The 15,328-nt window shown below is 38.3% G+C and overlaps 1 protein-coding gene across 1 annotated transcript in view; it reads right to left on the bottom strand.

The window, feature by feature from the left end:
* Positions 1-6,442, bottom strand: part of ASAP1 (ArfGAP with SH3 domain, ankyrin repeat and PH domain 1) — a gene marked incomplete at its 5' end in the record, with an annotated part of 142,742 nt that extends 136,300 nt beyond the window's left edge. Inside the window, one exon of the mRNA XM_012645496.1 lies at positions 6,297-6,442. Within this exon, the coding sequence (XP_012500950.1) occupies positions 6,297-6,442 (146 nt within the window). The remainder of the gene's footprint in view (positions 1-6,296) is intronic.
* Between the last annotated feature and the right edge of the window lie 8,886 nt (positions 6,443-15,328).

Genomic DNA, 15,328 nt, shown 5'->3' with positions numbered 1-15,328 from the left:
AGTCCACTAAGGCAACGTGAACACTCTGTAATTCATCAGGCAGCATAGCTGAAACAGTGCGTGATCTGTAGTCAGAGAACTTGAGCTCAAGCCCTAATTGTACCATTTCCCAGGCATATTATTTTTCAGAGATTTGGTGCATGGGTCTCTAAAATGGGGTGTGACTAATATCTGCCTTTACACTGAGTTACCATAAAAATCAAATGAGAAGATGTAAGTGGGGTTCTTTTTCCCAGTGTGCAGTGTTGTCTGCTTTGTCAAAGATCATTTGGCTCTAGGTAGATGGTTTTATATCTAAGTTTTCTATTCTGTTCCATTGGACCATGTCTATTTTTGTGCCAATATCAGGCTGTTTTGGTTACTCTAGCCTTGTAGTATAGTTTGAAGTCTGGTAATGTGATGTCTCTCAGTTTGACTGTTATTGGTATGCATAATGGAAATGCTACAGATTTATGTACATTAATTTTGTAATCTGAGACTTTGCTGAATTTATTTATCAATTCCAGGAGTCTCTTGGTGGAGTCTTTAAGGTTTTCTAGATACAAGATTGTATAGTCAACGAAAAGCTATAGTTTGGCCTCCTCTTTCCCCATTTGGATATCCTTTATTTCTTTCTCTTGCTTGACTGTTCCGGCTAAGACTTCCAGCACCATGGTGAGTGGAAGTGGTGATACTGGGCACCCTTGTCTTGTTCCAGTTCTTAGGGGGAATGTTTTCAACTTTTCCCTATTCAGTATGACATTGGCTGTGGGTTTGTCATATATGGCTTTTATAATTTTGAGTTATGTTCCTTCTGTGCCTAGTTTGTTGAGGGTTTTTATCATGAAAGGATGCTGGATTTTGTCAAATGCTTTTTCTGTATCTACTGAGATGATCATATGGTCTTTGTATTTGCTTCTGTTTATGTGGTAAATCACATTTACTGATTTACGTATGTTGACCCATCCTTCCATTCCTGGGATGAAGCGCACTTGGTCATAGTGGATTATACTTTTTTTGATGTGTTGTTGAATTCAGTTTGCTAGTATTTTATTGAGGATTTTCACATCTATATTCATAAGGCATATTGGTCTGCAGTTTTCTTTTTTTGTTGTATCCTTTTCTGGCTTTGGTATCAAGGTGATACTGGCTTCACAGAATGAGTTGGGGAGGACTCCTTCTTTCTCAATGTTATGTAATAATTTCTGTAGTATGGTACCAGCTCTTCTGTGTAGGTCTGGTAGAATTTGACTGTGAATCCATCTGATCTGGGGCTTTCTGTTGTTGGAAGATTTTTTATTACTGCTTCGATCTTTCTATTTGTTACTGGCCTGTTCAGGAGTTCTATTTCTTCCTGATTGAGTCTTGGGAGGTTGTACTATTCAATAAATGGTGTTAGGAAAACTAGATAGCCACATGCAGAAGAAACAGGCCACCTATCTCTCATCACTCGCAAAAATTAATTCAAGATGGATAAAAGACTTAAATGTAAGGCATGAAACCATAAGCATTCTAGAAGAAAATGTAGGAAAAACTCTCCTAGGTATAGGGCTAGGCAAAGAATTTATGACTAAGACCTCAATGGCAATTACACAGCAACAACAAAAATAAATGGGATTTGATCAAACTAAAAAGTTTCTAAACAGTGAAAGAAATAATCAACAGCACAGACAGACAACCTACAGAATGGGAGAAAATATTTGCAAACTATACATCTGGAAAAGGGCTAATATCCAGAATCTATAAAGAACTCAAGCAAATCAGCAAGAGAAAAACAAACAAAAAAAACCATTAAAAAGCGGGCAAAAGACATGAACAGAAGCTTTCCAAAAGAAGATAGAAAAATGGCCAATAAACATGAAAAATGCTCAACATCGCTAATCATCAGGGAAATGCAAATTAAAACCACAATGAGATATCACCTTACCCCAGTTAGAATGGTTTTTATTAAAACATTCAAACACAATAGATGCTGGTATGGATGCAGAGAGAAAGGAACACTCATACACTGTTGGTGGGACTGCAAATTAGTACAACCTCTATGGAAAACTTTATGGAGATTCCTCAAAGAACTAAAAGTCAACGTACCATTTGATCTAGCCATCCTAGTAATGAGTATCTACCCAAAGGAAAAGAAATCATTTTATCAAAAAGACACCTGCACTTGAATGTTTATTGTAGCACAATTCACAATTGCAAAGATGTGGAATCAACCCAAGTGCCCATCAATTCATGAGTGGATTAACAAAATGTAGTATATGTATACCCACAGAGTACTACTCAATCATAAAAAAGGATGAATTAATGCCTTTTGTAACAATATGGTTGGAAATGGAGACCATTATCCTAAGTGAAGTATCTCACGAAAGGAAAAAGAAACACCACATTTACCCACTATTAAATTGGAACTAACTGATGAGCACACATGTGCACGTGTAGTAGTAAAATTCAATGGAAATCAAGCAGAGGGTAGGGGGAGGAGGGGAGGGGCAACAAACCTCTATGAACACTATTGGATGATGGGCACACTAATAGCTGTGAGTCAAGCATTACAAAAGTGATCCATGTAACCAAAAACACTTGTATCCCCTTAATATTTTGAAATTAAAAAACAGTATTAAAAAAGAAGATATAAATAACAGTGAAAGCCTGTATTTGTAAAGCTAATTCCATGTGTCAGGTACTGTGCTTAGTGATTTACTTCCCTGATCTCAATGAAATCCTGCCACTACCAAGAAATAGACACTAATATTTCTTTTTAGAGATAGGGAAACCAGCATTAGAGAAGTTAAGTGATTTGTCTAAGGCTATAAAGCTAGTCAGTTGGGAGCTGGGATTCCAGTTCTGATTGAGACCAAAACCCATGATCATCTGACCACTGACAATTCAGTCTCTTGACTCTCCTATTAGGAGTTAGAATAACTTTACAAGAACCATTTTCTTTAACTTGGAAGGTGACAGTAAGAAAATCAACTTGTTTTAAAACTGAGTTAGTGCATTAATGCTGGTATGAGTTCACAGAGCAATCAGCTATAATTGTAATCAGTTTTACAGTTCTCAGACATCTAGTTAATTAAAATCAGCCTTGGTCCTATGTGATGTTAATACCAACATTTTGGTAGGTAGCTCTTGGCAGTTTTCACATAACATCTCCTTGATCATCATACCTTCTACAATCACTGACAGTTCAGGAAAAAAAAAAAAAAAAAGAACACAAGCTTCTAAATGGTGGCTGAGATAGTTACCATCACTTAGTGCACCGATATGTTTTAAGACCACCCCTCCAGAAACTCCCAGACACAATACACTTGCAACACTGATGGCTTCCAACTAACAAAAGTTTTTCCCCATTTAGGGTTTGTCAAAAGCTCAAAGGTAGCATTGAGACTTAGCCTCAAAATCTATCCTTTCCTTTTCCTCTGTAACAATAAGTAATGCTTTAGTGTAAATTATTAAAATACACTTTATAAACAATGCTTTAATTAGAAAATTTTTCAGTATTTAGCACAGATCTTGTAATGTAACAGACATTTGGTACTTGCTGGTTGAATTGAGAAGACAATTCAGAGAGTCTAAATAGCACCAAAGTACCTTCTATTATCTTTAGTCTCTACATTTCAACTGAATCAATTATTGCTTAATGTTTCTAGCCTTCAGTAGCCTCACAAAATCTTCTGAGAAATATGGATTCCCATGGGGGTAATTCCAGAGCTCCAAAAGGGTGGGGGCAATCCACGCTCCTCAGTTGGCGACTACACGTGCAGCAAGCAAATCCGGAACCCTTCCTGCCACCATGGCTTCCTCTGAGCCCTCTGCTCCAAGGTGTGGCCCTATCAATCTGTCTAGTTTGCTCTTCCCTTTCCTGGAAAAACATAAAAAGGGAAGCAGCAAGCTGCTGGCTGTTGTCAGACTGTATAAATTCCTGGAACTGCCTTTTTATTCAGTCAAAATAATGTTCCTCTAGTAACCAAACTACAGTACAGACTGATTCTTCTACCTGCTCCCTCATCAGGAATGCCACTGCCACCTTCCAAGGGAAAATATATTTTTATTTTAATTAAATGAATTAGGTTTTCCAGCAATTTCATTTATATTTTTCTTAGACTTCTACTCCTTAAAGGGAAGGGGACATGGAAAATGGCCTGTAGCTTGGGGATGTATAGTGGAATAGCAAGACTGGCACTTCTACTAAGGAAAATAGCAAAACCAGAGCATAAGGTGACAGAAGCAGGATGTAGTAGAGCCGTAAAGGCAGCAGATTCAGAGACAGAATGTCTGGGTTCAAGTCTACAGTACTTCATCCTAACAGCGTAAATGAGTAGTTACATAATCTCAATATGCCGCAGTTTCCTCATCTGGATTAAAGGTATAATAACCGCAGGATTGTTGTAATGTCTTAGGTGAGACAATCCACATAACACCCACCACATTGCCAGGTTCATCGAAAGTGTTCAATAAATGCCAGTTATTTTTGTGTGGAAATAAGCAAATGTACACAATGAATGTTTGCTGGAATGGTCACTGACTTGTGCATATAGCTTATACACACAATAAAAAAGGAACCTGCAGTGTAGCAGAGTGTAGAAATGGATTGCTCCAGGAAACTTGGAGGTGATGCCTCTTGACTTAAGCCAAATACATTTGGTCTCCTGGAAACTAAAGAAGCAAGATATCAGTGTGAAAATGGCCGTCTCGTGTCAAACAGAACTTCCTCTCTGAGCAAGTCTTTTACCAGTCATGACTAAAGTGAACTGTCAGAGTCTTGTTTCGTTTCCTTTCTTTCCACCACACACCTTGAGCAAGGCCACCAGTTAAAGGCACGGCAATATCCAGAGGGAAGGGGAAATGAGAGGGTCCTCTTCTGAATAAAAGAGATTTAAATAATCTAAGATTTACAGAAATACCATGGATTTTAAAACAAACCCAAAAGTGTAGGAACACTAGATACTAAGTTCAAAATTATCCTTTCTCAAGTTTTTGAAAATGAGAAATGTTTCTATTTTCAACATTTATTTTCTTTCAGATTAGCTGATTTACTGTGTAAGACTAATTCAATGGTATAAATCACCAATTAAACTGTCAGGCAGACTTAAATACATAAATATATTTATCTACTGTGAAAGAAAAAAGAATATTCTGATTGGTCAAATATTCAGGTTAATAGATTGTAGAAAGGTAGTTGTCATTTTTCAAAGAGGCCGTCTTCATCTATAAACTAGCCATTTGTATCCAAAGGATTTATGACAAGATTATCACCTAAGGCCACAAAATCATATTTGATATATTAATAACTGACTCAGGGTAAGGGTATCTTGAGCTTGAGTTCTGGATTTTTAAAGGTGAAGATGCGATGCTGAGAGACTGGGGGAGAAGAGGAAACAGCCCCTCTTCTCCAGGGCAGGGCTAACTTGGAGGAAAAGTATAATATAAATAGTTGTCCTCTGGCACCTTTCAACCTCTTTGTATGCCTATTCCTGGACACTTAGGAGAAAAGAGACTTGATTAAATTAATTCACTTGGAAGTACAAGTGGCTCTTAAAGAAGGATTTTTATTTAAAAAACAAAAGAAAACAAAACTCCCCCAAACCCAACAAAATCAAATGGTCAATACAGGTATGTTACACAGAACCTTTCTAAGTGCAAATATAGCGTGAGGGCTGGGGAGGGTGGTGGAGCACAACATGGTGATACCCAGATACTACTGCCTAGCAAACAGATCCCCCAACCCCCATTTCTCGGTCTGTCTCCTAGGGTTGGCTCCTCTAGTGTCCCAGATTTTAAGGGATTCTTCCTGTCATCTACTTCTGAAACCATGGGTTCCCTAAATCTTAAACCTTTTTTTTGGTAGGGGGTTAAAAGGATGTGGGGAGTTAGAGGAGGTTCATTATTTGTAAATCAGGAACCAAAATGCATGATCGCCTTCACACAAGTGAGATACACTTTCAGTGTGTATTTCCAATGTATGTTTGACAAAAAAATCATCACTCTTTTAACCAATTAAAAAGCAAAAGTTGCTAAATGTTATCTGTACGAAAAATCAATGATAGAATGTGGAAGAGAACTGAGGTTAAGTAGTTTTTCTCTCAGCTTAAATCTACTCTATCCGCTGGGCCAAAGGTACAAATTCCAGGAATTTCACAATGGGACCTTCTTTAAAGATGACTTCCACACCTTAGGACTACAAAGCTTTCTATTTTTTATTTTTCACCCCCAAGAAGTGAAAGTTGAGGGGGAAGAATTATTGAACTGTTCTCTTCAGATGACCTTATACTTTGCTCAGGCTGTAATTCTTTTTAATCCTGTATGAAATGGCTTACCAGATTTTTCAGCAGTGTGGACAGTTCCTTCGTAAGAGTAGAAAACTTGACAAAAGCGGTGCCAAGGTCAGGGTTGTCTCGACTTAAAAAATTACTCCCAAACTTATCAAGAACTTGTGCATAGTTTTCTTCATTTTGTACATGATCTAAAAATAAAAATAAAAAATAAAAAGGAGTCTGAGCTATTATTTGGCACAATGAAGTTATTTTGAACACTGATCACTAGTAACACTCAAAAGGAAAGCATAGAGAAACTGCATTAATTGTTTACTGAATCTTCTTTAACTCTATTAGAGAAGGTTTCCCCCTTTTCTTTTATAGCATTTGGCTCATTTATATTTCAATTAATCTACTGACTCCCCACATATTGAGGGGTCAAATCATCAATGCATTTTCAAACAATTAAAAAACTATGATTATCAGAGAACAGGATAAAATTCTCCTTGGAAAACTAGGCTTGGATTGCAAAAGAAAAATTTCTATGTTCTAACAGATTTTTCTTTGCAACTAATCTTAATTTCCTTGAATTTTGTCTAAGCCCCAGGTCTGAGAAATTAGCATTTGTAAAATGCTTTTCACATACCACCTCTTCCTGCAAAATGTTCAAGCTTGCATCAAATGGATTTGAAGTTTGGTTTCACTACCCATGAGCTGGCTACACCTTATCAGTTTTTTAACTTCCATGCCTACTACCCTAGCTGGCACACAAGAGACATTATTCATATATTTGTGAACAAATTCTCCTCCCTGAGCTTTTGTTTTCCAATCTATAAAATGAGGCTAATATCTACCTTTCAAAATTGTGGTGCTGATAAGTTGACATAAAGTACACAAAAGTTTCCCCATAGAGTGAGTGCTCCATACATAACAACTCCCCTCTCCTTGAAACTCTTTATTTGGCTCCCAGGATGTCATGACTTCTAGAGTGTCCTCTGACCTCATGGCTGCTCCTTTCCATTGTCTTTGCTGGTTCTTCACCTCTCTGATCTCAGGATGCTGGAGAGCTCCAAGCCTCAGTCTTTACACCTTTTTTCCTTCTCTATTTATGCTTATTCTCTTGGGATCTCCCTAATGACAACAATGAAACTGATATCGCCAGCCCAGACACATATTTGACTGCCTATTCAGTACCTCCACTTGGAAGCCTAGTAACTGTGTTCACCCTTAACATGTCTAAAACCAAACTCTTGTTCTACCTCATCCTCTTTTTTCCAGTCTCCTATCTGTCAGGTAATGGCAAAAACACTCCTAAAGTTGTTCATGCCAAAACTCAAGTCATACTTGATTTTTCTTTCTCCTTCCTAGATACAATTCATTGGCAAATCCTGTTGCCTCTATCTTTAAAATATATCCAAAATTAAATGTGACTACTTCTCACCATCCCTATAGGTGTCAGTCAACCTTATCCAACATCATCTCTTGCCTCCATCACTGGTAAAGCCTCTGAACTGGTCTCTTTGTTTTTGCTCTTGCTCCCCTGCAGTCTGTTGTCAACAAAGCAGCCAGCGTGACACTGTTGAATTGCACATCGGATCTTGTGACTCCTGTGGCAGACATTACCACTCATCAAGGATACCCAGGTTCCCAATCTTTGCAGGCTCATGGAAGATGGCTCGCACACAAGGCAACGTGAGTGGGTGAGTGGCAATGTGTACCACACAGTCACGTGGAAGTATTTCAGATGCTTGTGCTCTACTCTCCATCTCCCTCCTCTGCTGTGTACAGAGAAGCATGAATTTGTATGGAGGCCCACAGTAGATACATAGTATTTACTGAATGAATAAATGAACAAATAGTTATCAAAGTTATATCTTTAAATGTTTATTACATGTATTACCTTTCTTTATAAAGTCTCCCTTTAGTTAGAAATGATCCTTCCTTGCCTACAATTCTCTGTACCTTTACTGCAGTATTTTCCACTACATGATATCATATTTAGTAATATATATGCACACGTCTTTCCCTGTCATCAGACCACGAGAGGCAGGGATTAACTCTGGTTCACCTCTGTATCCCCGCCTAACAGACACAACTGTAGATTTTTCTGTGAGCAAGCTTATAAAGCTAGGGCTCAGTAAATATTTATTGACTTGGATTCCTTGAATTCCTCTTCAGGAATTTAAGAAGCATTCCCTTCTGAAATCTGGAGACTGTTCAATAATTGATATGAAATTTTGAAAAGTTTCGCTTTCAAACACACTCTCAATAACTGCATGGAAGCAATGGGTACTTAGGAAACAGAACATGAGTCTGGACTGGGAAACAACCCAGAAGTCTAAATACCATAAAGGAAGTAAGTGTCACAGTGGTCCAATGAAACGAAATGAGGCCCTCGCCAGCCTTCTAATCATCACCCCATTAAAAATTCATGATGTCTGCAGTGGTTGTCAGCATTTCGGGCTGAGATATTAAAAAAGATAAAATGCAGCTTTGGTTACTGCCCAAGTTCAGTCAGAGAAGCAGCTCAGAAAAACACAAAAGAAAGGCCACATCAGCTCAACAGAGAGGATGCACGTTTTGATCTTCCTCATATGCTGGAGCCACCCCTGATGCCTTCTGTCTGAGGCCAATGGGGTCCCACCTCACCATGGAAAATTCTATCTCACTTGATACCCTTTTCTGCTTTTGGAAGCCAGTGAAAAAAGAATTCAGCTGTCCTGTTCATTTTAACTGCTTCCAAGAGAAGCACCTCAGTAATAAACGTAAGTATACAGGCTGTTTGCTTGAAATTATAAAATTTTCCAATAAAATACACAAAAATTTTAGATTAACAGAACACCCATGTACCTGCCACTCAGCTTAAGAAATAAATTACAGAATGAGTCCCCATTCCTCCACTCCTGTCACTCTACCCAATTCCAATCTCCTCTCTCCTTCCTGGGCACAGCCATTATCCTGAATCGAAATTTCATGCAGAAGTTAGAAAGAATTATGATAAGCTCTTAGTCTACCAGTGATGATAGACCCATTAGAAAATAAGACGGACTTAGCTGAAGGATAAGGCAGAGACAGGCCATGGGAAGGGAGCGTTGGCATGTGCTGAGAACCTTCTCTGTCCCAAATACTTTCTACAATGTCATATTTCACTCACCAGAACTCTGCAAGGGAAGAATTATGCCTATTAAGTAGATGAAACACAAAATGTGATGTGAGAGAAGCAGAAGGTGAGACCGCATAAGTTAAGTATAGGCTAGATAAGCACAGGCTAGGTCATGGGCCCTGTATGTTTTGCTGATGCCACAACTGAATAATCATGTAGTCTATATATATTTATGTGCATCTAAATATACACATAAAGATACATATAATTTTCTAGTAAAAATACACATTTTAAAATATAACAGTTTAGTACGATATTAACTGAGGGTATTAATAATATAATCCTATGAGGGTAAAAGTGATGTAAATTAAATATAAGGTACTTAGAATAGTGCCTGGCATGTGGCACCTGTCCCCAAAATGTCAGCCACTGTTGTTACTTCTACATCCATGACTAATCATAATACAGAGAAATGTATGTAGTATCAAACAGCAGGAAAACATATATCTCACACATTTTAAGTGTTTTTTAACGTACTACATTATACAGCTAACCATGACAGTACCAGGAAGATACCTCACACATACACAAAATGAAGGGCTTGTACACAGGATTGAAGCAGACTGTCGACAGGCACACAAGAGTGAGAGGGCAAGGACATGTGATTTTGGTGGAGGAAACGGCAAGGGCCAGAGGCAGAAGGGAGGGACGTATTACAGAGTACCGTAAGCCCTCTGAATGGAATGTTAGTTCAGCGGTACAGGGAAGAGGAGGAAATTGAAGGGTTTGATGGGGAGGCACTGTCACAGGAACGTGCGTGACTGAAGGAGGGGGACTGACAGGGCAGAAAATGGCCTGACCACTTCAAGAGATTTCAGACAGCAGGATAAAGCTGTTTTAAGATCTTTACTATATCCAAGTGCTAAAAGAATTTTGGGAGCATGGCACAGTGGGGGCTGGGGTAAGCAGGTGAGGATAGAGACTGGAAAAAAGGAAAGAACAGAAAAAGAGAAATCTGATCCATCCATTAAGAAGACCCACTCCTTTTCAATGCTTGTAAGAAATTTCTGGCATTCATGGCATTGCTGCAGAATGTAAGATGATTCTGACAGCTAGGTGACTCCTTTCAGTTTAAAAACAAAATAATACAGTTTTACCAACTGGACCAAAAAAGGCCATGACATCAGGATTTCAATTGCCAGCATGTCTGTGGGGAGATGACTAACATATGTCAATCACTGATTAAACCCCTATAGCAATACATCAGTAGTGATTTACTATTCCAGTAATGACAGTGGTAATAACTAGTTTGTTGGGCATTCAGTATATGTTAATTACTATATTAAGCACTTTACATACAGTGTATTACTTCATTCACTCTTACTAACAAGTTGATGAGGTAAGTACTATTATCATCTTCATTGTGTAGACACTAACACTTCCCTATGATCATAAATAAGGTTAGGCCCTTTTGATCTCAGAGATGGGCACTTTTCCCTAGATGGGGATTGGAATATGCCACTTTGGCATGAGGATTATTTTGAGCTGAAGGCAATTTTCCCTTTGTAAGGGTGTTTCTCCCACTTACTCTCCTGTACTGGGAAGAGGAGAAAAACCCTTGCACAAGAGATGAAAAGTCAGCAGCAAGATGAATATGCATAAATGAATCTGATTAAAATAATCTACACCTTCCATGTTTCCTCCATATATTTACTTTCCTACAATTTACTGTCCTAGAAGTCCAAACACCTTTCCCTCTGTCTTGTTATGTCTCCACAATTTATCACTCTTTGTTAATATGGTATATAAGCTCTTAGACTGCTTCTTCGGGTTTTTCATTTTTTTTTTCCTGTGAGGCTTCCTGTGTACACACTAAATAAACCTTTTCTCCTGTTAATCTGTCTTTTGTCAGTTTAATTTGCAGGCTCCAACCACTGAACTTAAGGGGATAGAGGAGAAGGGATTTTTTTTCCTCCCCTACACCCCATATCCTAAAAGTGGGACAGACCTAGGTTCAAATCCCAAGTCTATCACTTACTGTCTGTGTAGTGCCCTGATCAAGTAATTTTATCTTTCTAAGCCTTATCTTCCTCATATGTACAATGGAGACAATATGGCATTTACCTCAAAGAAGTATTATTAAAATTAAGTAACATATTGCATGCCAAGTGCCTGGTACCTGATAAGCTCAAATAAATATTTATGATGACAATGACAATGATGATGACAATACTAGCTGTCCAGCCTTGGCCATCCACTGGAGCCAGCCTTCTACCCTATGGACAAGTGGCAGAGGCTTCAGACAACACTCTTATATCCCTAAGCGTTGGCAATAACAAGTACCTTAGGAATACATTAAAATTCAATAGTCTTTAAATATACCCGGTATATTCACCCAACAAATACTTCCTCAAAACTTTCAAAACCACAGTAATTATTAAACAGTCTTTTCTCTGAAGGGTGTTTGCCTAATTGACAACCTTTGTTAGCTCTCACCAAACTGGGCAATTTTTATAAAACCTCCTGACTGGCCTGACAATTCAACCTTTGATTCTCAGGCACTGTGACTGTGGCTGCCATTTATTAAGCACTGACTATGTACTGGGATCCACCACAGTGAATATCCTAAAACTCATGTGATACTCCTTCAAGGTAGGTAAGAAAAGTGAAACTCAGTGGTGAAGCTAGGATTAGAACCCAGCTTCATTTGATTTGAAACTCCACCCTTTTCCACTGACAGACTCAGGAAAGACTATCACAGATACTAGACTGCTGTGTGCCACAATATCTATTCAGAATCCACTATGTGAAAGGCTTCATGATAAACACCAGGAACAAAAAGGCGAATAAAACAGACTTCCTGTCCTGTAGTAATACTGACTAAATAATAGTTATGATAATAATTAGTTGTAATTAAAATGTTTACTTAATGTACCAAAAATTTTGCTAAGTATTTTTCCTGTATTATCTCATTCAAATCTTACAATAATGTACTATTATTATTAACCCCATTTTACGGATGCAGAGACTGGTTTAGAGAGATTAAGCAAGTTGCCCAAGGTCACACAATTAATAAGCAGTGGTGACAGGCACTGACCTCAGAGCCTGTGCTCTTAACCAGCGTGCTTGGTTAAGTGTTGGAACTCCAGAAGTCTTCTAATTTGAGCTAGGTGCCAAGTGACTGAGGGACCTGAAAATCTACGTCTTAGCTCTAACCTCTACCATGTGACCCTGGGTCAGGTGACTAAAGCTCTTGGGGGCCTTAATTTCTTCATCTATAAAACAGGTCTGATAATATCCTCCCTGCTAACTGACTGCTAAGAAGTAAAGGTGTCATAATTAATACAAAAGCTCTTTTGCAAATACAAACAAAAAAACACCGTGAAACCACAAAGGATTATTTCTACTTAATGGGCATAATAAGGCCTTGAGGTCACTCACGGTAAATTCATCCTACAGAGTATCCCAAACCATGACCAAGCACAACCTAATGCCCACAGGGGCATCATTTGGTAGAAGAACACAGAACACAGGCCTGAGTGGCACAGAGACCTGGGTCTGAGTCCCCACTCTGGTTTTAACAGGCCGTGTGTGACCTTAGAAAAGGTACTTATCTTTTCTGGGCTTTGACTTCATATGTGAAATGGGCGAATGCCTATGACTTATGTGACAAGCCTCTAAGAGTATCTTTACTTTTATTAATTTCATTTACCCTGAAACTGAGAACTGAAGTTCTGATGCTAATAGACATCAGATATAAATTTAAATACCATGGTATGTTTTTGGGAGGATTCCAGAATACATAAGATAACTGTAGATCGAATTCCAGGTTTTCTAAGTTGTACTTCTATGGCAATTTATATATTTATATATTATCTCAGACCGTGCTTTCTTAACTGTAATAAAACCTATTTGATAGGGTTATTATGGGAAATGGATGGGAAAAGCCTGTAACGTGCTTCATCTAGTATCTGGCATGCCGTGGGTGTTTATGAAATGCTAAGTACCATCCCTCACTCCAAAGATGAGTCTTGCTTCCTTAGCTTTCCATACTTTCTTTCCTGGGAGCCTAGCCTCTCTTTCAGGGTCTTTATGCAAGTTCTCTTCAGTGCTAAGAGTTCACAGCAACATATGTTTGTCATCTTACCTTCATGAGCTTAGACAAAGTTTTGGAGGATGGCTTGGATTGCACTAGCATAGTTACACTCTAGTCACATAATCTATCCAAAGTTGTCCTGTCTGCAAGCTCCATCACAATTCCAGGACTCAGCCTGCCACTTTCAAGGTCAGATATAAGTGTAAGCTGCCCACGTAAGCTTGTTATTCACTCTCTCCTCAGCCTCTTGCCATGCTGGGGTTCCCAGCTTTATCTGTTACATACCCAGTTCCCAGCGCTGGGTCTGGCACACATGACTGCTCAGTAAAATGTTCAGGGCATATAGTGAATTCTCCTGGAACAAGTGGCTTTTTTTTTTTTTTTGAGACAGAGTCTCACTCTTGTCGTTTCAGGTAGAGTACAGTGGAGGCATCATAGCTCACTGTAATCTCAAACTCCTGTGCTCAAGTAATCCTCCTGCCTCACTCAGCCTCCCAAGTAGCTGGGACTACAGGTGCATGCCACAACATCCAGTTAATTTTTCTTTCTTTTTCTTTTTAGTAGAGATGAGGTCTCGCTCTTGTTCAGGCTGGTCTTGAAGTCCTGAGCTCAAGCAATCCTCCTACCTTGGCCTGCCAGAGTGCTAGGATTACAGGCGTAAGCTACTGTACTAGGCCTGGAACAAGTCTTTTCCTTCCTTCAGAAAATACTTAACATCAGCCATGTGTCAGCCATGTAAAATATAATGAGCTACAATAGTAAAGCCATGTAATATGTGTCATAAATTATAGTGCTGGCATAAAAGGGGAAGTGATAAATTCTTTTATACTATCCTATACATGTAGCCCTAATCGCACTCATAAAATTTAATTGTTTTCAAAATTACAAAAATAATTCATATGCTATTATAGAAATATATAAAGATAAAAACTATAATTTCCATTCCCCTTCCATTCCCATCTCCCTCCTTAAAGTAAGTAAAATTAATAATCTGGAGTGCATCTCAGTGAAACTTTGACTTAAAAAAATACAAATATAGGGGTTTTCATCCCTTTTCTCATTTTTAAAAAATCAAATGGGATATTATATGATTCAATTGATTGCTTTTTTCCTACTGAGTAAACATCATGAAATGTAATACAAATAAATTTAATTATTTTAACAGTGATTGTATTCCATACTAACACCCCCCCACCCTGCTGAGAGGCTTCCAGGTTGTTTGTAGTTTTTGCCACCAAAAACAATGCTGCAATAAATATTCTTAGAGGCAAAGTCTCACAGGCTGTTACCAGGTTATTAAGTATGAAATGTCCAATTTCCTTAAGTATTTACAGTTGATATCACTGACATTTCACTTTGACATTTCTTGTTTTATTTTTATTGTGAAGGTACACCCTCAGTCTTTCATATACATGTTCTGTTTTGTGATTATCTTTCAACTATTTTTTACAGCAACTTTTGTGAAACCACAGATATGTCAAAAATTTGTGTTATTTTCAAATATCAGTTCCAAGGTGGAACCAATGCAACACAGACAGCTTGAAATATGAACAAAGTGTTTGGGAAAGATGTGGCTAATGAACGCACAGTATACTGATGGTTTCGTAAGTGCTGTTCTGGTGATTTTAATCTGGAAAATGAGCCATGTGGGTGACCTGAGACCAAAGTGGACAATGATGAGCTGAAAGCTGTAGTGGAAGTGAATCCATCTCAACCTACACGTGAATTAGCAGCAAGATTCGACATTCCTATTCCAACAATATTGGACCATTTGAAACAAATGGGCAAGGTAAAGAAGCTGGATAGATAGGTTCTGCATGAATTAAAGGAGCATCAAAAGAGAAATCATCTTGAAGCTTGCCTTTCTTTGCTGTCGTGACATAAAGGCCAACCATT

Source organism: Propithecus coquereli, unplaced genomic scaffold (genome assembly GCF_000956105.1).
Source record: "Propithecus coquereli isolate 6110/MARCELLA unplaced genomic scaffold, Pcoq_1.0 Scaffold234, whole genome shotgun sequence".
NCBI classification, from domain to species: domain Eukaryota; kingdom Metazoa; phylum Chordata; class Mammalia; order Primates; family Indriidae; genus Propithecus; species Propithecus coquereli.
This window is presented reverse-complemented; position numbering and strand designations above follow the sequence as displayed.